At 42.0% G+C, this 27998-nt stretch overlaps 1 protein-coding gene across 2 annotated transcripts; it reads right to left on the bottom strand.

The window, feature by feature from the left end:
• ZNF112 (zinc finger protein 112) lies at positions 1 to 27996 on the bottom strand. 2 transcript variants are annotated; one of them, XM_061388551.1, is made up of 5 exons: positions 27599 to 27685; positions 14162 to 14209; positions 11036 to 11162; positions 8468 to 8554; positions 1 to 3930 (listed from the first exon to the last, which is right to left on the bottom strand). In XM_061388551.1, the coding sequence occupies exons 2-5, from the start codon at positions 14174 to 14176 to the stop codon at positions 1436 to 1438; spliced, it is 2724 nt and encodes a 907-aa protein (XP_061244535.1). In that variant the 5' UTR covers positions 14177 to 14209; positions 27599 to 27685; the 3' UTR covers positions 1 to 1435. The 2 variants fall into 2 exon arrangements, with proteins under 2 accessions (XP_061244535.1, XP_061244534.1); XM_061388550.1 differs by lacking the exon at positions 11036 to 11162 and having other exon boundaries at positions 27599 to 27996.
• Positions 27997 to 27998: the final 2 nt, after the last annotated feature.

A 27998-nucleotide genomic window follows, 5' to 3' on the forward strand; every position in this document is an offset into this window, starting at 1 on the left:
TATTTTAAAAGAAATTTTTAATTGATTTGCTTTGCTGTACAGTAGCAATTAACACAATACTGTAAATCAACTATAGTTCAACTTTTTTTCCTTTCTTTGCATGAGTGGGAAAAGTATGGTGATATAAAATTTGACAAAATTAAAGTCCTCCAAACTTGTCACAGATCCTGCTAAAGAGGTCTGAATTGGACAAAGGCTATATAGAAACCAGTCAGATCAAAAGGATTTTAATGGAAATATGGAAGCTAGAAAAACAAATATTGTAATTTGAACATTTATTAAGAAAGTTACTGTTACTGTTAGTAACCATTTCTGACACTTTCCAAATATTATAGTAAAACTGTCTTAACACACAGGGCAGGAGTAAAAATTCAGTTATGTAAAATGCAGCGTTTCATTTTTGCCAAGTTAACCAGAAACACTGTTTTATCAGTTTGTATTGTCCTTTTAAAGTGCACATAGGTATACACACACACACAGAGCTAAACTTAACCCGATAGTACACTGTAGAGAAAGAGACCAAATGCTAAGAAATTCAGCCCATCCCTGCTGATGAGGGACAAATGGGGAGGACCAATCCTGGGGGGGTTAAACCAAATTCATGTCATTTAAGACTGCGATACTGCCCATGTTCTACATTTCAAATAATGTTTATGCTTACTTATTTGCTTACATTAAGACTTGCAGGATCCCTCCTCCAAATACATTTTAAATTATTTTTGGGGGAAAATCAGCATTTCAAACATGACAACTTTACATACTTTTAGTCATTTAGCAAAAAAGTACTGAGCACCTACATTGAGTTGGAGATGTAGCAATGCATGAAACCCCTTCTCTTAATAAGCTTACGTTCCAGTGGATGTAAATTTAGGTATGCGCATCATTGTATAAATTCGGAGAAGGCAATGGCACCCCACTTTAGTACTCTTGCCTGGAAAATCCCATGGGCAGAGGGGCCTGGTGGGCTGCAGTCCATGGGGTCGCTAGAGTCAGACACGACTGAGCGACTTCACTTTCACTTTTCACTTTCATGCATTGGAGAAGGAAATGGCAACCCACTCCAGTGTTCTTGCCTGGAGAATCCCAGGGACGGGAAGCCTGGTGGGCTGCCATCTATGGGGTCGCACAGAGTCGGACACGACTAAAGCGACGTAGCAGCAGCAGCAGGTGGCTAGCCATACTCATGTCTTTTCTAAGCTCTAGTACAAGAGCTGATTAAAGTCACTTGCAGTGACTGATATTCAAGTTCTCATGAAATCCCATATGGAACGCTTCTTATTAGATAAGTCTCTGCTGTATGGACTATTGTAAATGTTGATGTTGAGCAGAAACATTACATTTTCATGAAAGAAATTCTTTTTCTACTATGAGAACTCAAGTGAGTGGAAAATTTCAGCTCTTGTTTGAAGACTTCAGAACAAAATGGAACACCACATTACAGAACTTCGCTTCTGTACGGATTCTCTGATGAAGGATAACCCTTACTATACTCTTCACTTGTATAGAATTTATCACCACTGTGGACTCTTTGATGAATTAGAAGACCTGAACTCCAACGGAAACCCTTACCGCACACGTCACATTTGTAGGGTTTCTCTCCTGTGTGGACTCTCTGATGAGCCTGGAGGTTTGATCTCTGACTGAAGCCCTTTCCACACACTTCACATTTGTATGGTTTTTCCCCAGTGTGGACTCTGTGATGGGCTTGAAGACTTGAAAACCCACTGAAGCCCTTGCCGCACTGTTCACATTTATAGGGCCTCCCTTCTGTGTGGACCCTCTGATGGGCTTGGAGGCGGGAACTCTCACTGAAACCCTTCGTGCACACTGCACATTTGTAGGGTTTCCCTCCGGTGTGGACCCTCTGATGTGCTTCAAGGCGTGAGCTCTGACTAAAGCCCTTCCCACACATCTCACATTTATACGGCTTCACTCTGGTGTGGACTCTCTGGTGGCCTTGAAGATATGCTCTCTGACTGAAACCCTTCCCACAAACCTCACAGATGTATGGTCTCTCTCCAGTGTGGACACTCTGATGGCTCTGAAGGTAAGACCTCTGACTGAAGCTCTTACCACACTCATCACACTGGTAGGGTTTCTCTCCTGTGTGGACTCTCTGATGGGCCAAAAGAGTTGAGGCCTTGCTGAAGCCCTTCTCACATTCTCCACATTTATAGGGTTTCTCTCCTGTGTGAACCCTCTGATGAATTTGAAGATTAAAGCTCCAACTGAAGCCCTTCCCACACTCCTCACACTTGAATGGTTTTTCTCCCGTGTGAACCCTTTGGTGGCCTTGAAGGTGTGAACTCCGACTGAAGCCCTTCCCACACTCCTCACACTTGTATGGTTTCTCGCCAGTGTGGACTCTCTGATGCCCTTGAAGGTATGAATTACGACTGAAGCCCTTCCCACATGCCTCACATTTGTATGGTTTTTCTCCTGTGTGGACTCTCTGATGGGCTTGAAGGTATGAACTCCGACTGAAACCCTTATCACACTCCTCACACTTATAAGGCTTCTCTCCTGTGTGGACTCTCTGATGAACATTAAGAACAGATCTATGACTGAAGCCTTTACCACATGCACTGCATTTGTACGGCTTCTCGCCAGTGTGGACTCTCTGATGATCTTTAAGTTTTGAATTCCAGTTGAAGCCATTCCCACACACCTTGTAAGGTTTCTCTCCGATGTGAATTTTCTGATGGGCTTGAAGATACGAACTTTGGCTGAAGCTGTTACCACATGTGTAACGTTTATAGGGTTGTTCCCTAGTGTGGACTATCTGAAGGTTTTGAAAATGTGAGGCCAGACTGAAGCCATTAGCACATGCCTCAGAATTATAGGGAACCTCTTCCATGTGAACTCTGTGCTGAATGTTCAGATCTGAGTTACAAATGAAACCTTTCTCACACTCCATGTCTGTGTATCGTTTCTCTTCAGTGTGGATTTTCTGATGGGCTTGAAGACAAGAATTCTCATTAAAGGCATTCCCATTCTCCTCAGATTCATGGGATTCCTCCTCGATGTAGACCCTAACAATACTACTAAGGTCTAAGCTATGACTGAAGCCTTTCTCATACACGCTGCATCTATCAGACGTCTCTCCTCTGGGTATAAGTTGATATGTGTTATGAGAGGAGCATTGATTGATGCTCTCACTGTATTCACATTTAAATGGCTTCTCTTTTGCGTGTCCTTTCTGATGCGATTGCAGATGTGAATTCTCAAAAATACAATGATCTCCTCTACAAACACTCTGATGAATATGAAGAACTGACCTGTAACTACAGTCCTTTTCACATGGACTGTATGTACAGGGCTTTCCTTCTAAATCTAATTGCTGATGAACTTCAGAGCTGGAGTCATCGCTGAAGGCTTTTCTGAACTCATTACCAGGATAGGGCTTTTGCCCTGTTTGAATATGATTAAGCAATGAAACCTTCATGACATCTTCTCCACAATCATGGCAGCTGGAGCTTTTTCCTGTTCTGTGTACACCCAGATTATCACCATGATGTGAGATCCAACTGATGCTGTCAGATTTACAGAAATCATTTTCCTTGGAAACTTGCTGACATCGACACTGATAATTACGTGACTCTGTAAGGTACATTTTCCTCCAAGAATGGTGGGCTCGCCAAGAGGGAAATTCTTGATTTTTTATGTCATTGGAACCGTCTCCTATGTGAGTCAAGACACAGTTCTCATCTTCAGAAATCTGAATTGGTATTCCTGCCCAAACCTGGCAGGGGGAATCACCTTGTTTTTGCAACTGAGAAATATTCTCTTGGAAGTTTCTCATGGAATCTTGACACCCAGTTAACCTGCCTGCACCTCGTTGCCAGGACTGCCAGGTGGAAAGCTCTTTGGGGGAAAAGCAGCTTAATCCCACTTCTTGAATACTTTCCATATTATGTAGACTCTTGGTTCCTATAAGAATAAAGAGATTTTAGACATGTGCGCGATGAATGCTTTTATTCAGAGATTTCAAGATTCTGCACTTAGATCATGACATGAAACTTCAATAAACTGGAGGAAAGTTTGTTACTACCTCTGACAATACTTAGAATATCGTTTACCTTTGGCTACACCAGGAATAGAAGTAGGATTCACAGAATTCGGGCTATGCATATGCCTCAAAATCAGGGCTATGCAATGCAACCTGGACATCAAAGATGGTGGCTCTGTTCAAAAGGCCTAGTTAAACCATGCACACATTATCATGGGCTGCCTGGAGATTCCAAGGAAAAAACAGAAGCGGGTAGTGTCAAACTGGAAAGAATATAGTTTCAGGTGGACAAATGTATTTTGCCACACACAAAATCGTGTGTTAAATGCTATGTAGATGAAGGTAAACAGAGACCTTTCATCGATTCTTGATGTCTTGTATGGCCTATCTCTAATGAGTTCATTTTCATGAGAATAATGCATTCTCCTATGTCACTGTAAGCCATAACCAGTTTAAACTCCTTTTAAAAGATATTTTGCAATTAGCAAGGGCCATGGGGCAGGTGAAATGTGAAACACTGTGGCAGAATTGCAAAGGCAAGATGGGAATTTGCTCTATGACTCAAGAAACTCAAACCAGGGCTCTGTAGCAACCTAGAGGGGTGGGATGAGAAGGGAGATGGGAGGGAGGGTCAAGAGGGAAGGGACATAGGTATACCTATGGCTGATTATGTTTATATTTGGCAGAAACCAACACAATACTGTAAAGCAAGTATCATTCAATTAAAAATAAATAAATTTAATTCAAAAGAGAATTGCACAGGCAAGTTTCATGGTCCTTTGAGGCAACTTAACAAGTAAAACTCAATGAACAATGACTGTCATTTTGCTGATAAAGTACTTTGATGTTTAAGGAATCTGAGGCACTGGTAGAGTTGAAGATGGGCATGTTGGGTGGAAATGGCTTGTCTGTTAGTTACTAAAGCTCAGGTTATCAGCAGGCAGCATATCATTCACATCCTAGTGAGAAGTACATTTATTCCCGGAGAACAAGTGGCCCAACAGGGCTGAAGCAATAACACGCACGCTCCTAATACTTGGCAAAGTATTAATCCTCTTTCAGTATCCAAGGTGAGGGGGAAAAGGCAGTAAAAGGGAATTTTTTTCTCATAATGTGAATATTATCTTCAAATGCAATAATTCTTCCTTAGCTACTGGTGTTCTCCTGTCTCTAAACACGGGAGTGTATTACATACAAGGAAGAGCACTTTGCTGTGTGCACTGTCTCACCCTTACTGCCTCTAACACTCCTAGTGAACAGCAGCTGCTCAGTAAGCATTTAATGAATAGATCACAGCTTGAGTCATTCTCAGTCACAGAACTGACAGGGCATGCATGTGTAAGTTACTTTTTATGGGAAAGAAGCTGGTGATGGCAATTTTACTGCACAGCTGAAAAGCTGTATGAGAGGCAGGGTTACACTCAGTTACCACTTGCCAGTGAGAAAAGCAAAGGTCACAAGAATCTTGTGGACTGTGTCTTTTTAATTCTGAAAATAACCTTTGAAATGGTGTAGTTTTTCTCACACAAAATCTTAACTCTTAGCCCCACCCTATCGCCAACTTTTAAAACAAGGAAAAAAATAAAGGGCGACACTGACGACTGCGTGGCAGCAGGCTCTGGGGCAATGTGTTGGCTGCAGGGCCTACGGCACATCCACGAGTACGCATCTCAGTACTTAAAAACAAGAATGCTTAGCGATGTCTTTGGTTTCTCAAAAGCAAGGCTTTCAGTTATTATACTAACATTCTGTCACCTAAAGATGAAATGGAGTTCCCTGGTGGTCCAGTGGCTGCGACTCCACACTCCCAATGCTGGGGGACCCGGGTATCCCTGGTGAGGGAACTAGATCCCACATGCTGCAGCTAAGACACAGTATGCTGCATGCAACGTGCAGCATATGGCTAAATGCTGCATGTTATAGCCACATATTGGATTATGTAGCAATGATTTTTTTAAAAAAAGAGTTATAATCTCAGATTGGGAGGGATTTCCCCAAGGTACCATGAAGGAGAAAAATTAGTACTTTATTACCGTGAAGGAAAAAAATTAGTACTTTAAAAATAAGAATATATATTTTCAAAATTTTGCATGAATATAAGGTATAAACATGTTAATATATGGAAATACTAAATAAAAAGGTGCTTCAAAATATGACATTACATTCCTACTGATACCATCAGGCAGCGGGACTAGCACACTACAGCCCTAGCTCTGTTTTTGTATAGCCTAGGAACAAGAATAGATTTTACATTTTTTAAACTGGTGTAAGAAAAAGCATTTGGTCTCTTTCACAGAGATCAAATATGGTCAGCAAAACCTAAAATATTTACCATCTGGACCTTCAGAGAAAAAGTTTGCTGACACTTTGTCTAAAGAATATATTGCCTGTATGACCTTGAACCTGAACTGAGATGACAACAGAAAAATCATAGAAGTGAAGTAATTTGTTTTGAAATTTTCAGTTGACTCTCATTCCTACCCAGGAGCATTTCCAGCTCCACAGCTGTGACCATGGCTTTTGACATCAGAATCTGAGGACTCAAGAAACATTACTAAAATGTTTGGACTCACATAAATGTCCAGCTTAGAAGTTCTACTTTAAAAAGAAAACTACAGCCCAGTACCGCCCAGTGAACACGATGCAAAAATCAACAAAACATTCTGAATTCAAAAGCACATTAAAAGATCGTACAAGACAATCACATGGGACTTATTCTAGGAATGCAAGGATGGTTCAACGTCTTCAGATCACTACATGTGACACCCAGTATTAGCAAAATGAAGGATAAAAATCATATGATCAAAAGCAACAAAAGCAAAAATAAACAAGTGGGACTACATCAAACTAAGAAGCTTCTGCACAGCAAAGGAAACCAACAACAAAATGAAAAGGCAAACTTACTGAATGGGAGAAAGTATTTGTAAATCATATATTTGATAAGGGGTTAATATCCAAACTACATAGAGAACTCATACAATTCAATAGCAAAAAACAAACTATTCAATTTAAAAAAAGTGGGCAGAAGACCTGAATAGACATTTTCCCAAAGAAGACACACAGCTGGCCAACAGGTTCATAAAAAGATGCTCAACAACATTAATCACCAGGGAAATGCAAACCAAAATTACAATGAGCTATCAACTCCCATCTGCTGGAATGGCTATTATCAAAAAGATGTGTGTGTGCGCTCACTCGCTTCAGTTGTGTCTGACTCTTTGCGACCCTATGGACTGTGGCTCACCAGGCTCTAAGGCAAGAGATGACAAACGCTGGCAAGGATGTAGAGAAAAGGGAAGGCTTGTACACTGTTGGTGGGAATATAAGTTGGTGCAGCCACTATGGAAGTCGTTATAGAGGTTCCTCAAAAAATTAAAAATAGAATTATATGATTCAGCAATTCTACTTCTAGGTATTTATCTGAAGAAAAAGAAAACACTCACTTGAAAAGATACAGCCCATAGGGTTGCAAAGAATCAGACATGACTAAACAACAACACATGTACACTGTACAACATGTACACCACAGAATTATGTACAACAGTCGAGATAAAGGAACAGTCTCTGTCCACTGATGGATAAACGGATAAAGAAAATGCAACCACAGATAAATATGAAATCTTGCCATTTGCAACAATGCAGGTAGATCTTGGAGGTATTTAAAGACAAATACTGCTCGATCTCTATTATACGTGGAATCTAAAACACTCCCCAACACACACACACACACCAAGCAAGCTCACAGATACCAGAAAACGGATGGGTGGTTGCAAGAGGCAGCAGTTTGGGGACAGGAGAAACAGGTGAACTGATTTTTTTAATTTAAACAAACTGAATAAGAAAAGAAAACTGCAGCTAGGTCAAGAGACTGTTACATATTAGAGGATGGGACAGTAAGAAGAACAGAAAAAGATAAAGAACTGGGCATTTAACTGAGGAAGTTAATGCAAGAGTGTCTCACCTGAAATTGCTGCATGGGAGGGCAGATTATCCTTTAGCACTGATCATTGCTGATATTTCTTTTAGCTGCCTGGCTATTCTTATCCTTTAAGAAATAATGAGTACCTATCCATGAATACTAAAGGACACCTACACAGAATTAGGACAGGCATTCATCTGACGACAAACACCACTCTGGAGTATCTCTCTATCACATGGTTTACTCTATACCTGTTGGCTGCCTCAGGGAGGACTGAAGACAGGGAAGACCATGCATGTATTAACTGACTCACTCATTCAAGGCACACAGCAAAGCAAGCCAAGTAACCCGAAGCAGAAGCATCACTGAGACAGGTCTGATGGGTAGCAAGTGGGCCAGTGCAGCTGGGACAGAAGGAATGAGCTAGGATCGGAGAAGCTAGAGCAGTGAGGGTACAGACACCTCAGGGCCTGACCCCTTCTGACTCGTGTTCTGGGAGGGGCTCTCTGGCTGCTGGGTGACTGCCGGATGGTTCTCACCTGAACACCCATCTCTCTGGGACTCCATCATCAAACGCTCTTCTCTCTCCAGCTGGAATATAAGCTCTGGTTTGAAGGGCTGATTTCCTGTAAAAAAGGAGAGAAGAGCAAAAGTTTTCAATTTTGACCAAGTCTAACTTGTGGTTTTTTGTTTTTTTCCCCTCCTGAATCATATTTTTGTTTGTTGGGGTTTTTTTTTCTTCTTCTGATTCACGTTTTTGGCATCATATCTAAGAAATCTTTGCCTAACCCAAGGTCATGAAAATTTTCTCCTGTGTTTCCATCTACAAGTTTCACACTTCTACATTTTACATCAGGCCCTTCATCCACTTCAAGTTAATCTTTCATTTTGTAGGTGGGAGGCATGCAAATATATGCATACAGAAGTCCAAGTGTTTCAGCACTATCTGTTGAAAAAATACTTTCTCCAGTGAATTTCCTTGGCCCCTGCAGAAGAATTGCTTATTCTGTTCACTGCAGTAAACAAATCCACTAAGGAGTGTTGAGGACTGCAATTTTCCTCCCACTAGACCTAAAACTAAAGGTATATAGAGTTATAAACTGTATTCCTTAGCTACTTCCATGAATCCTTTCCTTTCTCTGTTTACTGTGGTTAAGGTATCCCTTTCAAACACAACTCATTTTTCTTTTCGATGATCATCCCTTCACATTCTTATTTGATTTACTTTTTAGAATGTGTTGAACTAAATATTTTCTTAAAAGATTTTTTTGACGTGGATCATTTTTTAAAAGTCTTTATTGAATTTGTTACAGTATTGCTTCTGTTTTATGTTTTGTTTTTTTTTTTGGCTGCAAGGCATGTGGGATCTTAGTTCCCCAACCAGGGATTGAACCTGCATCTTCTGCATTGGAAGGTGGAGTCTTAACCACTGGAGCACCAGGGAAGTCCCCTAACATATTTACAAAAGTCCAAACTAGACCAAAAGGTGTTATTCAGACAAGTGTGACCCTCTCAAACATCCCTTCCACGCCATCACAGCTCACCATTGACAAGAAACTAAATTCATGATTTCCTGATTAATCCTTGTGTTGCTTACATACATTTACTTATTTTTCCCTTTTTTCCCTTACACAAACTAGTAAGTATACTATTAATGCTCTTTTGTACTTGGTTATCTTCAGGGAAAATTCCTACAAGTGAGTTGCTGAGAAAGGGTAAATCCATAGTTCTGTTAGACGCTGTCAAATTCTTCTCCATAGGGGTGGTATCGTGTTGCATTCCCACCGTCAAAACATGAAAGTGCTTTATTCCCTACAACTTTGCCACCCCCCCCCAATAGTGTTAAGTTTCTGAATTCTGGGGGACTTCCCTAGCGGTCCAGTGGTTAAGACTCAGTGCTTTCACTGCTGGGGCCTGGGTTCAATCCCTGGTTGGGGAATGAAGATCCAACAACCTTCATGAGACAGCCCCCCAAAAAAAAAAAAAGTTTTTGAATTTTTGCTAACCTCATGAATGAAAAATGGCGTTTCAGTATAATTTGAATTAGTACCTCTCTTACTTTGAATGAAAATGAATAAATATTCATACATATACATATTTTTATATATCCATGTATGTTTATGTATATGAAAATAGGTGTACACATCCAGACACACCCCTAATCCTAGCTCTAAGCCCTAAGGCCAGGAAACAAAGATACCACAGTGGCAAGGACAGTTCCTAGCATCCAAGGCCTATTCTGTAGCCTTTCCATATAACAGTGTAGCCTTGGGTATAACAGCTTTTAGTGAGTCCTCAGAGTCCTCCTGCAAATTATTTGAGGCTCTGGGCACCCCCCAGCTTGCCACTGGTGTCAAGAGTGTAGTCCTGGGGATTCCTGAACTTGGCCTGCACACAGAAGCATTTAGGGATATTAGGGCCATGGCATGTGTAAATTACCCTCAAATGGTTCAGATGTAAATTATGCATATGAAAAAAGAGCATTCACATAAACGATAAAGTGAATGGGGTGAAATATCACTCTAGGTGTGTGTGCTATGCTCAGTCACGTCTGACTCTTTGTCACCCATGGACTGTACCCTGCCGGGCTCCTCTGTCCATGGGATTTTTCAGGCAAGAATATAGGAGTGGGTTGCCATTTCCTCCTCCAGGGCATCTTCCCGACTCAGGGATCGAACTTAATCTCCTGTGTCTCCTGCATTACAGGCAGATACTTTACCACTGAGCCATAGGTAAAAGCGATAGGGGTATTCTTGTTCTATACTTTTGCAAATTTTCTGTATGTTTGAAGACAAGTATGTCACTAAAGCAGAAAAACCAAAATACCTCTGAAAAACCACAGCTGCAGTTATTGGCACCATGAAAATCCGAAAAGCGCAGCAACTCGACTTTATGGGGCAGGACCACAAGCTCCCCATTCATATTAATAGTTCAAGGGACAGATTTTTTTCCTGGACAGAAACACATTGTCTCTGTCTCTGGGATTACTAGGACTTATAGGTACCTAAGCTGAGAGGACGATTTTAGGAGTTCCAGAGCTTCAAATGACTGCACCCACAAAGGAATCCCAGGAGGATGACACTGAGTCCCCGAGGCACTGTGCTCACCCACTGAGAGCAGGTTCTGGAAGTTCTCCAGCATCACTTCCTGGTACAGCCTCCTCTGAGCCGAGTCCAGCAGCCCCAGCTCCTCCTCGGTGAAGACCACAGCCACGTCCTTGAAGGACACTGGCTCCTATGACACCAAACACACACACACAATGTTTATGGAAGAGGGACAGCCCCCGAGAAAGTGTCAAGGACGGGAAGTGGTTCCAGATTCCTAAGGACCAAGTCACATTTCAGCAACTGCCTTGTTTGCCTTTCACACTGCTGATTCCATCCACCAGAAAGGCTGCAGGAAAAGGAATCCTTGCACTTTAAACTGCTGCCTTTTGATAGTACCCCTGTAGGTAAGTCCCTGGAGCTCTGCTGCATTGCATGGGTTGCTAGAAAAGCTTTAGTTCCAACAGTGTGCGATGGAGTCTGTTTTCCCTCTTTTTATATACATATACCAACCAGTCCATCCTAAAGGAGATCAATCCTGGGTGTTCATTGGAGGGACTGATGCTGAAGCTGAAACTCCAATACTTTGGCCACCTCATGCGAAGAGTTGACTCATTGGAAAAGACTCTGATGCTGGGAGGGATTGGGGGCAGGAGGAGAAGGGGACGACGGAGGATGAGATGGCTGGATGGCATCACCGACTCGATGGACATGAGTTTGAGTGAACTCTGGGAGTTGGTGATGGACAGGGAGGCCTGGCGTGCTGTGATTCATGGGGTCGCAAAGAGTTGGACACGACTGAGCGACTGAACTGAACTGAACTGAACCGCTTATTTGATGCGCCAGACTTACAGGGCATGAGTCACCTTTCCTATTCAAGGATGGAGCCCTCCTCTGTGCCCCATCCGGATGTGTAGCGTTTATGGACACAGCTCTGGGGCCTCACTCTGCCGTGGGGCCCTGGACCCAGTCTGCATCCTCTCTTCACTTGCAGGCTGTTAACTGTACCTTAGGGTACTAGGAATAATAAAATGAGTGACTGTAAGTAAAACACTTAGGAACAGCGCCTGGTACATAGTATATACCCAATGTGTGCATGCTAAGTCGCTTCAGCTGTGTCTGACTCTTTGTGACACCATGAAGTGTAGCCCACTAGGCTCTTCTGTCTGGAATTCTCCAGGCACGAATACTGGAGTGGGTTGCCATGACCTCCAGATCTTCCAACCCAGGGATCGAAACCGCATCTCCTTACATCTCCTACATTAGCAGGCAGATGAATTCTTTACCACTAGAGTCACCTGGGGAGCCCAAGTACCTAATAAATGCTAACTATTATTATGATTACTGTTACCATCATCATTGCTGACATTCCACTTCAGGGCTATACAGTAATTCAAGGAATTGATGGTTGAGAATATAGTGAACTGATACAAATAATGCATGCTTACTTAGTTTTAGAGTAAACAATGTTGCAAGATTGTTTCCATATAGACCTTAGTCCCTAGAACTCTGCTGGTTATCTCCTGAAGATAAATTACAAAAAGTAGAAATGGTAATGTTAAAGAAAAACAAACTTTAAAGTTTTAAGACCATAATGGCAAGTGTTTCCTCCAAAAAGATTTTTCTTAATTTATTCTGCTTCCAAGAAAGTATAAATTCCTAAGCCTCCATACTCTGGACAACAGTGGACACGAATACTTAAGAGCAAAAACCAAAAAACTTGGATAATCTCAGAAGTCAATTTGGGAAGCCAAAACTAGTTATCTCAAAAACTTTCACAAAATTGATAAGTAATGAATATTACTCTTTTCATATGTTTACTGGTCATCTGTTTCTTGTTTTGTAATAACATTCATTCACTTGGGGACAGTAGGCCTTTTCTTCCATATATGATATAAACTCTTTTCTTCCTACCTTGTTATCTGTCTTTTGATATTTTTGCTATAGGGAAATTTAAAATTTCTGTATGAAGACCTGCTCAACACTGCATTTGTTCTGGCTGGAGCTTCAAACACCACAACTTCAAGTCTTGGTCTCTGAATGAGAACTCTGGTTTGGTTTGATTTTTGGTTTTTGTTTTGTGTCTCTTTCCACCCCAACTGTATGCCTGATACTCTTGGTCCAGAAAGACTTTGGAATCGGCCAGACACGTGCCTACTGCAGAAACCTGAACAGGATCTGAACTTACATGAACCTCTTATTTTCATGTTGATGGGGAAGATGATTCAGTCCCTCTCAGGGCAGTGAATAGAGTTACGGATGGAAAGTACCTGTGTCTTTTTTTTTGAGTATAGTTGCTTTACAATGGTGTGATAGTTTCTGCTATACAGTGTCTGTATGACTTACAGTATGACTAAAATTTTACAATTAAGTACCTGTGATGCTCTCATTAATTCATGAATGGTATAACACAGAAAGGTACACAGACAGACACAGACACACACAAAGAAAGCTTTCAGGTCCCGGAAAGAAAGAATCCAGATCTTTTTGAATGAAAACAGCTAACACTCTTTTTCTGAGTTCAGCGTCAGTATGATTCTGTTAGACAAAACTACTCTTTAGGTGTTCTTTTTACAAAGTCTGTGGGGTACCACTTAAAAAAAACTTATTTAAAAAAATTTTTTTTAAGTTTTGAGTCCCTAGAACATTGGACAAATAATATTAGAATTCTGTCAGAATTACTCTGAGTAAAGATTAAATAAAGGGAAAATGAGTCTGTTGTGTAAAAGTGCAAGAATCATCAAGACATTAAAGGTTGTGAATGAGGAATACTTTTTTAAAAAGGAGGAGAATGTATAATAGTTCGTTGAAATAATGACAAAAATTGAGTGCTATAATCTTAAGTGAAAAAAAGACAATTAAAAATTGTATCTATTATTGCAAGTCTAGTTATGAATGCACATAAAAATAAACATAAAAAAACAAGTGATTTGCAGGCAGGGTAATAATGTGTGGACCTTCCCATTTTAAAAATTTCCATTCTCTTTTACACTATTAGTTGTGAAACAAAATGGTAATATATAAAAACTGAGGAAGGAAATTTTAAAGAAGGTGAGTCAAGAGAGCATGGCACACAAGCAGTATTAAATGTCTGCCGCCGTTCTTTACTCTTGGCAAGGAAGAGAAATAAGGTATCCACTGAGACATGAAATTACCTGTTAAGTGACAGAAATAAAAAATCCAACTCACCTGGAACTTCATCATCGTCTTGTCCTTTTCCTGGGGAAAGGCAGAGACCTGAAGAGACACAAAACAAGAAAGAAGCCATGAGGGAGGGGGAAACGCATCTCTGTGCAAATCAGAAAAAGGTGTCCCTTCTCCTGGGCAGATGCAGCCACACACATCTTCACAGGCAGGGTGTGGGCTGGGGTCTAACCATCCCTAGGCTAACCCGGCAGGATGCCCACCAGCGAGGGGCAGCCTGCACCGCCACACCCTGCAGCCCTCACACAGCTCGAGCCTCCCCAGATACACACTGTGAACCTGGGGAACATGCAAAAGGAGACACAGTTAAGTGGGAGAGGAGAGGTGCTCGTTAAAAGCACCTCTGGGGACAGTTAGCTTTTAAAACCTCTAATTGCTATATATTTGCTACACATTTGCTCTATATTCCTTGTGTGTGTGCTAAGTCATGTCTGACTCCTGGTGACCCAGTGGACTGTAGCCCACCAGGCTCGTCAGTCCACGGAATCAGGCAACAATACTGGAGTGGATTGCCATTTCCTTCTCCAGGGGATCTTCCCAACCCAGGGATCAAAACCCACATCTCTTGCATCTCCTGCATTGGCAGGCAGATTCTTTACCACTGCACCACCTGGGAATTGCTCTATATTGGCACTGTTAAAGATCTGCTATAGATTTTTAAACCATGGTTAAATTAATTAACCTCTCTAGGCTTACTTCTGCAGAGAAGGCAATGGCACCCCACTCCAGTACTCTTGCCTGGAAAATCCCATGGATGGCGGAGCCTGGAAGGCTGCAGTCCATGGGGTCGCTAAGAGTCAGACACAACTAAGCGACTCCACTTTCACTTTTCACTTTCATGCATTGGAAAAGGAAATGGCAACCCACTCCAGTGCTCTTGCCTGGAGAATCCCAGGGACGGGGGAGCCTGGTGGGCTGTCGTCTCTGGGGTCGCACAGAGTCGGACATGACTGAAGCGACTTAGCAGCAGCAGCAGCAGCAGCAGGCTTACTTCTGCAAGCTGCAACACTAGGATTGTAATAGTACAAATACCATAAGATTGCTGTTAGGATACATGGGTGAGCTGTGGAAAACTGCTGTAACTATACCAGTGTTTTAGATTAATATCTGGTAGCTTCAGAGAAGCAGGCACTATTCTGCAATATAAAACAGTCCTTCAAATGGGGGTTGTAAGAAATCTGGGCCGCAGAGATTATGGCTTTTCACTTTTGTTGCCCTGATAACATTGCAGGTGGCCAAAAGGTTCATTTGGGTTTTCCATACCATATAGGGAAGAACCCAAAAGAACTTTTTCACCAACCCAATAACATTCGTTTAGACTTTGAGACCACCCTTCTGAGAAGTCTAATGGCTAGTGAATATTCCTCCTGAAGCCAAAGGAGATTCCAGCAGTACATTCCTCTTCCCATGTGAATGTGATAAAGATTACAGAAGCCCATGATGATACTGTATCTATGTGAAGCACTGGCTCCATGCTTGACCCATGGGAGGATCTGGAAACAATGAGTTTGACTTCTTGGGTTCTCCCTCAAGGTTATTTACCATTCTCAACAGTCATTTACTGTTATTTATCTTCTTCACTATTCCCAAGCAACTTCCAAGTCGTCTGTGGAAGAAAAAGAACTCAAAAGAAGGGGGAGGGGGCTAATCACAGGCTTTGTGGCCACATAGTGTCTCTGTGGAATAAGGTTCCTTTTGTTCCTTTTACAACCTTTAAATGTAAAAACCAATCTCAGCTGGGGAGGGAGAGGAGCTTTACAAAAATAAGCCATGGGCAGTAGTTTGCCCACCTGCATTCTCCACCCTCTTAGGTTTTTTTTTAAGTCTTTATTGAATTTGTTACAATACTGCTTCTGTTCTGTGTTTTCTTGGCCCACGAGGCATGTGGGATCTTAGTTCCTCCACCAGGGATTGAACCCACACCCGCAGGATTGGAAGGAGAAGTCTTAACCCTGGACTGCCAGGGAAGTCCTAGCCCTCTTAGCTTTTAACACTCAGCTGGTCCAAGATACCTTTTAACAAGCTTGGCTGCAGTCTTATTAATCCCTAAAACCCACTTTGCCAGTCTAATAGAAGCAATGCTTTGTCCAAGCAGGCAATGAAAGGGGGTATGGGAGAGGTGTCAGTCCCTGGGTTGGGAAAATCCCCTGGAGGAGGGCATGGCAACGCACTCCAGTATTCTTGCCTGGAGAATCCCATAGACAGAGGAGCCTGGTGGGCTACAGTCCATGGGGTCACAAAGAGTCAAATAGGACTGAGCACCTATGTAGCAAAGTAAATTTTTGCAAGTTAATTAACCCCTCAATGCCTCTGTTTCTTCACGGGTAAAATGTGAATAAAAACAGGAAGGATTCTGTAGTGTTCCAGTGGTTAGGAATCTGCACTTTCACTGTCCAGGGTGCTGGTTCAATCCCTTGTTGAGGAACTAAGATGCCACGGGCAGCACGACGTGGCCCAAAATAAATTTTTCTAATGGAAATAAAAATAAGTTTATCATGAAGAAAACATGAGTTAGTGCATCAAAGCATTAGAAAGCCAGTGAGGTTCATAATAAGCACCCAATAAAGATTAGCTATTATTAGTGTCATCCTCATTGTCACCAGGAAATATACAGAAGCCACACATTAGCCCTGGTTTGTTTCTAAGTACATTTATTTTAGGTAGTAATTATCAGTAGGCGTATATCACCTCTTGAATATTCCTAAAAAGCTGGTGGCTTCAGCATCCCACCAAAACTGACTGCAATATGAAATGTGTATGTAAGTAAAGTCATTTCAGTGACAAGTAACTCTGTTGGAGTCACAAGTAGTGCCAGGTGACTTTATCAATTTCCACTGCTGCTGAAAGTTAAAACAAGGAATATCTTCATTCCTGCACAATCTTTTAGTGTGATGTGATGGCCAAAACTCACAGGATTTACACTAAAAGTAATTCTACTGTATGTAGGTTAAACAATAAGTGTTAAAAAATTGAATGAAGCTGTTCAGCAAGCACTTTTCCAACCTTAAAATAAATAAAGATCACCTGGGGTTCCTATTAAAAGGAAGCACCTTGGTCCCACCCCTACCTACAAAATTCTACCTAAATTGGTATGAAACTGGATCCCAGGACTTGCCTGTATACAGAGCTCCCAGGTGATAACAGTGCTTGAAAGATGCCAGAGAAAACCAATGCATTGCCTACAGGGCTACAGTGATTCAAACAGTCCCAGATTTTTCATTAGAAATCACGAGGCCAGAAGGAAGTAGCACAATACTTTTGAAGGAGTGAAAGAAAAGAACTGTCAAAGCAGAGTTGTATACTAAAGAACAATTTAGAAAAATATTTAGGGATGAAGTTTCGTGAAAATGCTCTCCAATAAACTCAGAATTCATAGGGAGCCTACTTGCCTTAAAAGGACTGGTAAAGGAAAACTTTCAAAGGCAACAAGGGGGAAAAAATTGTATCATCAGGAAGGAGTCACAGAACAGTAAATATCTGGGAAAACATGATAGATGACTTATCTCATGAGTTCTTTAAAATACATTTTGCCATTGGAAGCAAAAATTATAACACTGAAAGTTTTCAAAGTATATATTGGGTTGGCCAAAAAGTTCTGATTTGTCCGTAAGAGTTTTTTATATAACAACTAGAACATAAACATAATGCATTATTTTTTCTCTGGGTAATGCTTTTTAGTTTCTTTCTTTGTCTTTAGTTTTGAGTTTATCCTGTTTGTGATGTGCTCAAGTTGTTAAAAGAAAACCTCCAGGTTACACTTAAGATGCTAGAAAAGAGAAGCAAAATAAACCCAAGTCAAACAAAAGAAAGGAAAAAATAAAGGTAAATGCAGAAATCAATGAAATTGAAAACAGATGTGTAATAGAGCCAAGTCAATGAAACCAAAAGTATTCTTTTTTTTTTTTCTTACTGTAACAAAAACTCTAGTAAGAATGGCAAAGAATAAAAGAGAGATTTTAAAAAAGTTACCAATATTAGGAATGAAAGAGTAAATATCATGACTTCCAGAAGAAAACATAAGAGAAACTCTTCCTGACTTCAAGTTAGGCAGAGTTCTTAGACGTGAAAAGCACAACTCATAAAACACTGATAAATCAGACTTCATCAAAATTAAAACTTTTGCTCTGCAAAATACACTGTTCAGAGGATGAAAAGACAAACCAGTCTGAGAAAAAATATTTGGAAATGACATCTGACAAAGAACTTACATTTAGAATACATGAATAACTCTCAAACATCAATAGTAGGGAAAATGCAACTCAGTTACTCAATTTAAAATTTAGCAAAACATATCAACATTTTAGTAAAGAAGATAAATAAGCTGAAGAAAAGATGTATCTGCTGAACATTATCAGTCACTAGAGAAATGTAAATTAAAGTCACAATAAGATAACACAGGTATATCATAATAAAGTTTTTTTAAAAACCAACAGAAAATACGAAGTGCCGACAAGGATATGAAGCACCTAGAATTCTCGTACATCATTAATGGGAACGCAAAACAGCAGATATCCTGGAGAACAGTTTAGCTGCTGCTTACAAAGTTACACATACATTTTCTATATGACCCACCAATCCCACTCCTGGTTATAAACTCTAGAGAAATAAGCAAACAAAACAAAACGAAACCTTGTACACAAGTGTTTATAACAGCTTATTCATAACTGCCAAAAGTTGGGTAGCTCAGCTGGTTAAAATGTCTGCCTGCAATGCAGGAGACCTCGGTTCAATTCCTGGGTCAGAAGTTCCCCTGGAGAAGGGATAGGCTACGCACACCAGTATTCTTGGGCTTCCCTGGTGGCTCAGATGGTAAAGAATCTACCTGCAATGTGGGAGACCTGGGTTTGATCCCCAAGTTGGGAAGATTCCCTGGAGAAGGGCATGGCAACCCACTCCAGTATTCTTGCCTGGAGAATCCCCATGGACAGAGGGGCCTGGCGAGCCACAGTCGACGGGGTCACAGAGAGTCGGACACGACTGAGTGACTAAGCACAGCACAAAAACATTCCAAATTTTCTTCAACGGGTAAATAAATTAGTATAACCATAAACATAATATTACCCAGCAACAAAAACAAAGTACTGATACACACAACAACTTGGATGGAAGTAAAAGGCATTATGCTGGGACTGGTTCTCAGAACTCTCTGAGATGCTGTTCCTGGGTTATAACCCTCAACTTGGCACAGATAAAATTTTCCATTAAAAAAAAAAAAAGGCATTATCTGAGTGAAAGATACCAACCTTAAAGGGTTACACATGGTACAAGTTCATTTAAGTGGCATTCTCAAAAAGATGAAACTATAGGGTAATACCCAGTTGTGGTGGATGTGACTGGTGATAGAAGCAAGGTCCGATGCTGTAAAGAGCGATATTGCATAGGAACCTGGAATGTCAGGTCCATGAATCAAGGCAAATTGGAAGTGGTCAAACAGGAGATGAACATCGACATTCTAGGAATCAGCAAACTAAAATGGGCTGGAATGGGTGAATTTAACTCAGATGACCATTATATCTACTACTGTGGGCAGGAATCCCTTAGAAGAAATGGAGTAGCCATCATGGTCAACAAAAGAGTCCAAAATGCAGTACTTGGATGCAATCTCAAAAACGACAGAATGATCTCTGTTTGTTTCCAAGGCAAACCATTCAATATCACGGTAATCCAGGCCTATGCCCCAACTAGTAACGCTGAAGAAGCTGAAGTTGAACGGTTCTTTGAACACCTACAAGACCTTTTAGAACTGACACCCAAAAAAGATGCCATTTTCACTATAGGGGACTGGAATGCAAAAGTAGGAAGTCAAGAAACACCTGGAGTAACAGGCAAATTTGGCCTTGGAGTACAGAATGAAGCAGGGCAAAGGCTAATAGAGTTTTGCCAAGAGAACGCACTGGTCATAGCAAACACCCTCTTCCAACAACACAAGAGAAGACTCTACACATGGACATCGCCAAATGGTCAACACCAAAATCAGACTGATTAGAGTCTTTGCAGCCAAAGATGGAGAAGCTCTATACAATCAGCAAAATCAAGACCGGGAGCTGACTGTGGCTCAGATCATGAACTCCTTATTGCCAAATTCAGACTTAAATTGAAGAAGTGGTGAAAACCACTAGACCATTCAGGTATGACCTAAATCAAATCCCTTATGATTATACAGTGGAAGTAAGAAATAGATTTAAGGGACTAGATCTGACAGAGTGCCTGATGAACTATGGACAGAGGTTTGTGACATTGTACAGGAAACAGGGATCAAGACCATCCCCAAGAAAAAGAAATAGAAAAAAGCAAAATGGCTAGCAAATAGCTGTGGCCTTACAAATAGCTGTGGAAAGAAGAGAAGTGAAAAGTAAAGGAGAAAAGGAAAGATATAAGCATCTGAATACAGGGTTCCAAAGAATAGCAAGGAGAAATAAGAAAGCCTTCCTCAGCGATCAATGTAAAGAAATCAGAGATCAGATCAGATCAGTTGATTAGTCGTGTCCGACTCTTTGCAACCCCATGAATCGCAGCACGCCAGGCCTCCCTGTCCATCACCAACTCCCAGAGTTCACTGAGACTCATGTCCATCGAGTCAGTGATGCCATCCATCCATCTCATCCTCTGTCGTCCCCTTCTCCTCCTGCCCCCAATCCCTCCCAGCATCAGAGTCTTTTCCAATGAGTCAACTCTTCACATGAGGTGGCCAAAGTACTGGAGTTTCAGCTTTAGCATCATTCCTTCCAAAGAAATCCCAGGGCTGATCTCCTTCAGAATGGACTGGTTGGATCTCCTTGCAGTCCAAGGGACTCTCAAAAGTCTTCTCCAACACCACAGTTCAAAAGCATCAATTCTTTGGCACTCAGCCTTCTTCACAGTCCAACTCTCACATCCATACATGACCACTGGAAAAACCATAGCCTTGACTAGACAAACCTTCGTTGGCAAAGTAATGTCTCTGCTTTTGAATATGCTATCTAGGTTGGTCATAACTTTCCTTCCAAGGAGTAAGCGTCTTAATTTCATGGCTGCAGTCACCATCTGTAGTGATTTTGGAGCCCAGAAAAATAAAGTCTGACACTGTTTCCACTGTTTCCCCATCTATTTGCCATGATCTTCATTTTCTGAATGTTGAGCTTTAAGCCAACCTTTTCACTCTCCACTTTCACTTTCATCAAGAGGCTTTTGAGTTCCTCTTCACTTTCTGCCACAAGGGTGGTGTCATCTGCATATCTGAGGTTATTGATATTTCTCCCGGCAATCTTGATTCCAGCTTGTGCTTCTTCCAGTCCAGCATTTCTCATGATGTACTCTGCATAGAACTCAAATAAGCAGGGTGACAATATGCAGCCTTGACGTACTCCTTTTCCTATTTGGAACCAGTCTGTTGTTCCATGTCCAGTTCTAACTGTTGCTTCCTGACCTGCATACATATTTCTCAAGAGGCAGATCAGGTGGTCTGGTATTCCCATCTCTTTCAGAATTTTCCACAGTTTATTGTGATCCATACACTCAAAGGCTTTCGTAGTGATGCAAAGAAATAGAGGAAAACAAAAGAATGGGAAAGACTAGAGATCTCTTCAAGAAAATTAGAGATACCAAGGGGACATTTCATGCAAAGATGGGCTTGATAAAGGACAAAGATGGAATGGACCTAACAGAAGCAGAAGATATTAAGAAAAGGTGGCAAGAATACACAGAAGAACTGTACAAAAAAGATCTTCATGACCAAGATAATCACGATGGTGTGACCTAGAGCCAGACATCCTGGAATGTGAAGTCAAGTGGGCCTTAGAAAGCATCACTAGGAACAAAGCTAGTGGAGGTGATGGAATTCCAGTTGAGCTATTCCAAATCCTGAAAGATGATGCTGTGAAAGTGCTGCACTCAATATGCCAGCAAATTTGGAAAACTCAGCAGTGGCCACAGGACTGGAAAAGGTCAGTTTTCATTCCAATCCCAAAGAAAGGCAATGCCAAAGAATGCTCAAACTACCGCACAATTGCACTCATCTCACACGCTAGTAAAGTAAGGCTCAAAATTCTCCAAGCCAGGCTTCAGCAATATGTGAACCATGAACTTCCTGATGTTCAAGCTGGTTTTAGAAAAGGCAGAGGAACCAGAGATCAAATTGCCAACATTCACTGGATCATCGAAAAAGCAAGAGAGTTCCAGAAAAACATCTATTTCTGCTTTTGTGACTATTCCAAGGTCTTTGAGTGTATGGATCACAATAAACTGTGGAAAATTCTGAAAGAAATGGGAATACTAGAACACCTGACCTGCCTCTTGAGAAACCTATATGCAGGTCAGGAAGCAACAGTTAGAAATGGACATGGAACAACAGACTGGTTCCAAATAGGAAAAGGAGTACGTCAAGGCTGTATATTGTCACCCTGTGTATTTAACTTATATGCAGAGTACATCATGAGAAACACTGGGCTGGAAGAAGCACAAGCTGGAATCAAGACTGCTGGGAGAAATATCAATAGCCTCAGATATGCAGATGACACCACCCTTGTGGCAGAAAGTGAAGAGGAACTCAAAAGCCTCTTGATGAAAGTAAAAGTGGAGAGTGAAAAGGTTGGCTTAAAGCTCAACATTCAGAAAACGAAGATCATGGCATCTGGTCCCATCACTTCATGGCAAATAGATGGGGAAACAGTGGAAACAGTGTCAGACTTTATTTTGGGGGGCTCCAAAATCACTACAGATGGTGACTGCAGCCATGAAATTAAAGGACACTTACTCCTTGGGAAAAAAGTTATGACCAACCTAGATAGCATATTGAAATGCTGCAGAGAGACATTACTTTACCAACAAAGGTCCATCTAGTCAAGGCTATGGTTTTTCCAGTGGTCATGTATGGATGTGAGAGTTGGACTGTGAAGAAAGCTGAGTGCCGAAGAATTGATGCTTTTGAACTGTGGTGTTGGAGAGGACTTTTGAGAGTCCCTTGGACTGCAAGGAGATCCAACCAGTCCATTCTGAAGGAGATCAGCCCTGGGATTTCTTTGGAAGGAATGATGCTAAAGCTGAAACTCCAGTACTTTGGCCACCTCATGTGAAGAGTTGACTCATTGGAAAAGACTCTGATGCTGGGAAGGATTGGGGGCAGGAGGAGAAGGGGACGACAGAGGATGAGATGGCTAGATGGCATCACTGACTTAATGGAAGTGAGTTTGAGTGAACTCTGGGAGTTGGTGATGGACAGGGAGGCCTGGCGTGCTGCGATTCATGGGGTTGCAAAGAGTCGGACACGACTGAGCAACTGAACTGAACTGAATTGAACTGATAGGGTTATGGTGGTTTCCAGTGCTTATAGACAAGTGAGGGGTGATTATAAAGGAAATATAGAAGAATTCTTGGGGGGTGATGGGACTGTTCTGTACTTGATGATGGGGGTGATTATACAAATCTATACCTGTGGCAAAATTTATAGAATTGTACCCCTAAAAGGGAAAAATAAGACAACTTTACTGTATGATGACTGTTTTTAAAAAACCTGCCTCTCATCTGTAAAATGAGGGTAACTGTTGAGACATAAGGTAAAGTCACTGGAAACACTGCTGCTGCTGCTAAGTCACTTTAGTCGTGTCCGACTCTGTGTGACCCCATGGACGGAAGCCCACCAGGCCCCGCCATCCCTGGGATTCTCCAGGCAAGAATACTGGAGTGGGTTGCCATTTCCTTCTCCAATGCATGAAAGTGAAAAGTGAAAGTGAAGTTGCTCAGTCGCATCCAACTCTTTGCGACCTCATGGACTGCAGCCTACCAGGCTCCTCCGTCCATGGGATTTTCCAGGCAAGAGTACTGGAGTGGGGTACTGGAAACACTGCCTAGTCATAAAACACAATCTATTAATGTTTGCTGTCATCATTTCTATCAATGTGTTTCTTAGGAAGCTTGTTTTACATCATGAAAAGAAGTGTTCAGAAAGACTTCAATAACCTGAAATAAATGGTGGACTCTATACCTTGCCAACATTAAAGGCAATTAAGGAGTATCCCCATGGGGTATTTCTTTTCTGTTTCTGTTTTTTTTTTTTTTCCTGTTTCTGTTTTTACCTAATTCCAATTTCAGAAATTTTGCATGGCAAACCCTTGGTGCTGACAGTCTGTTGAGCGGCTACTCTAACTTCAAACACTTGCCAATCTTGTCCGGTGTGCTGGTCACACAGAGGAAAATATGACATGGTTCCAGGAACAGAAGAATTGTCAGTGTATGAAAAAGAGACAAGAAACAAAGAGTGGTCCAATGGCTATGACCCCGTGTTTCCAATGCATGGGACCCAGCTTTGATCTCTAGTGGAAGAACTAAGGTCCCAAACACTGTGGGGCAACTACTGAGCCTGTCCATTCTGGAGCCCATGTGCCCCAGCTGGAGAGAACCTCACAACAAAAGATCCCGCGTGCCGCAATGAAGATCCTGAGTGCCGCAACTAAGACCCAATGCAGCCAAATAAATAAATATTAAAAAAAAAAAAAAAGAAACAAAGAGCCCTAAGACATAGGTGAGTCAAACTGTACAGCAGAAAACAAATGTTATCACCATCACTCTCCAGAGTGCAATGCTCTCGTGTCCCCGCGCTTTCTCAAATGAGTGTCATTTTCCAAGCTGCAAAAATAAAAACCTTCAAGTAGCTGCTGACATCTCCCTTTCTTGGTTTTGCATATAAACAGTGTGTCATAATCAGTTTGGGGCAGTTATAATCACAAATCGGTCACTATTGTACTAACTCAGTGTTGGAGACTTGCTTTAAAATGCTAAACAACAACAACAACAAAAATTGGGAGAGAGGATGTGTTGATACAAGACTGATGAATGATAACATGGGTTGCATTTGGGTGATGGTTCTCCAGGGGTTCATTATTTTATTCTTATTACATTTGGCTCTGCTTGTAAATTTCCATTGTAAAAATTTAACGGGAAAATAAAACCTATCATACCTATTTTGTAAAACTTAAGTAAAAATCCAAAAATAAATCTACAGAACAGGAAAACATTAAAATATTACTATTGTTATCTCTATATCCTGTACTACATCCTTATACTTCATGTATTTTCTTAATTCTCTATAATATGCAAGCATTATTTAATAATCAAAATATGAGTTACAATATTATTTCAAATAAAACACAAATAAACCACAGATGCAGAGAAGGCAATGGCAACCCACTCCAGTACTCTTGCCTGGAAGATCCCATGGGCGGAGGAGCCTGCTGGGCTACAGTCCATGGGGTCACGAAGAGTCGGACACGACTGAGAGACTTCACTTTCACTTTTCATTTTCATGCACTGGAGAAGGAAATGGCAACCCACTCCAGTGTTCTTGCCTGGAGAATCCCAGGGACGGGGGAGCCTGGTGGTCTGACTTAGCAGCAGCAGCAGCAAACCACAGATGACTGAAAAGCTATCATGAAAAACTAAAAATTTTCATGGCCCCCTACAAAAATCCAAAATTGCCTTCTCAACGTGACACTAAACACATTAAGAACCAAAGCAGCATATTGAAACTTCTCGTTGCTGTTCAGTTGCCCAGTCATGTCCAACTCTTTGTGACCTCATGGGCTGCAGCATGCCAGACTTCCCTGTCCTTCATTATCTCCTGGAATTTGCTCAAACTCATGTCCACTGAGTCAATGATGCCATCCAACCATCTCATACTCTGTCGTCCCCTTCTCCTGCTCTCAATCTTTCCCAGCATCAGGGTCTTGAAACTACCTAAATTCTAATCCCAGTTAAGCCTCTTACTATGTGGTCTAGAATAAACAGCTCATGTTCAGAACTTCCCTGGTAGCCTGGGGCTAAGGCTCCGTGCTTCCAACACAGGGGGCAAGGATTCAATCCCTGAACAGGGACCTAAATCCCACATGCCACAACTAAGACCCGGCGCAACCAAATTAACAAAATTACTTAAAAAAGAAAGCATCATACTCTCTGTGTCTGTTTCCTCATCTTTAACATGAGAATAACAATATCCACTCTTGTAAGGATTAAGTACATTCATTCATAGAAAATTCCGAGAATAATGTTTAAATACTGTCATTATTAGCTTCCCAGGTGGCTCAGTGGTAAAGAATCCCCCTGCCGATGCAAGAGACATAGGAGACAGGGTTTCGATCCTTGGGTCAGGAAGATCCTCTGGAGGAGGAATAACCCACTCCAGTATTCGTGCCTGAAAAATTCCATGGACAGAGCAGACTGGCGGGCTACAGGCTTTGGGGTCACAAAGCATCAGACATGACCGAGCATGCAAGTACGGCTGTAATCATTAACTATGCCCAAGCATTCCCCCATCCCTTCTAGCATTTATTCAACAAATATCAGGGCATCTTTGTAGAAGAATTTGTCCATGAGTGGCATGAATGTCTCCTCCCCTGTGAAGAGATGATGTAAGAGGAAGAAGGATGCTAAGTCCCACTCAGGTGAGGCTCTGCTGTCTGGGGCCAAAGGGGCATTCCCTTCTCACTGCAGCCTTTTTCAAGAAGTCAAGGCTGTGAAGCAGAAAGGAACCTGAGAGAAATCGCAACTCCATCAGCATTCCCGCATAAATCTCAGTGCACACCCCACACTACGGGCAGAACTGACCCTCTCCAAAAATTTAAGTTTAAAAATCATTAGGAATCTGGGTACAGCCCTGACTCCTTCTGGGATCAGAGAACGGCCAGGAACACTGCTGCAAGAGCTCTGACCTCAACCCGGGTTCACAGAAGCCTTTAGGGAACCAAGTGCTCCTCGGGAAATTAAAAAATACTAGTAACAAGAGACCTTGTGGTTTTTAATCACAAGTTAGCCTCTGTTCTAAGTCTTTCCCTATACATTCTCATTTAACTCTCAAACTACCCCTATTAGGTTGACACTGCGGCTTCCCATATGGCTCAGTGGTAAAGAATCCGCCTGCCAAGGCAGGAGACCAAAGACACGCGGGTTAGATCCCAGGGTTGGGAAGATCCCCAGGAGGACAGCTCGGCAACCCACTCCAGTATTCTCACCTGGAAAACTCCATGGACTGGGGAGGCTGGCGGGCTGTAGTTCATGGGGTCGCAAAGAGTTGGACAACCGAGCACACATACACAGGTAGACACTAATATCAACTTTAAAGAAGAAGAAACGGAGGCAGAGACGTTAAGACTCTCGTGGAATATACTGTTAGGAAGCGTCATCACGGGCTGGTGGTCAAGAAACGGGTTGGGAAAGTACAGAACCCAGGAGACAAACCAAACCCAGCGACAGAGGGCCCTGGCCGGGGGCCCCTAAACGGGGGATACACCGACAGTCCCGCGCTCCAGGAGGCTTAGTCAAAGGGAGCACCATCCCCGCTGCGCCGCAGGCGGTTCCTTCCACCAGACCGAGGGCCAGGTCGCTACTGGCCCACAACAAAGCGAAGAAAGGTCAGTGTGGACGCGGAGAGAGGGGACCGGCAAACGGAGGGCTCACCTTTCCGAGAAGAACGAAGGCCGCGGCCTCGCGTACCTGAGCCGGAAGTGACTCTGCCTACAGAGACCTCCCGGACTACGCTTCCCAGAATTCCCGACAGGAGCATGGACACAACCACCGCCTGGAGCGGAAATTCTTCAAAGACGGTATTCCCGTACTACACTAACCAGAATTTCCAGGCACGTCCTAATCTTCGAAAGGGCTGGTTGCTATACTGAGCTTGTGGATTGTATTTTCACAGCATCCCTACTCGGAACGAATTTCGTAACCCCGCCTCCCTGGAGCCGAAACGTTTCCAAACCTAGAGCGCTCTACTACACAATTCTGCTATTTTCTCTAGCAGACAATGCATTAACACCGCCTTTTCAGAGCGTAGTTGTCTCTGGGATTATTAAGAATT

This window comes from Bos javanicus, chromosome 18 (genome assembly GCF_032452875.1).
Source record: "Bos javanicus breed banteng chromosome 18, ARS-OSU_banteng_1.0, whole genome shotgun sequence".
Lineage (NCBI taxonomy): Eukaryota > Metazoa > Chordata > Mammalia > Artiodactyla > Bovidae > Bos > Bos javanicus.

Coding starts and splice junctions, on each gene's coding strand:
- ZNF112 (XM_061388550.1), bottom strand. CDS start 27,704: ATGCTCCTGTCGGGAATTCTGGGAAGCGTAGTCCGGGAGGTCTCTGTA. Junction 8,555..14,161: donor AGACGATGATGAAGTTCCAG/GTGAGTTGGATT, acceptor CCTTTTTTACAG/GAAATCAGCCCTTCAAACCA. Junction 3,931..8,467: donor CCAGAGAGATGGGTGTTCAG/GTGAGAACCATC, acceptor TTATTCTTATAG/GAACCAAGAGTCTACATAAT.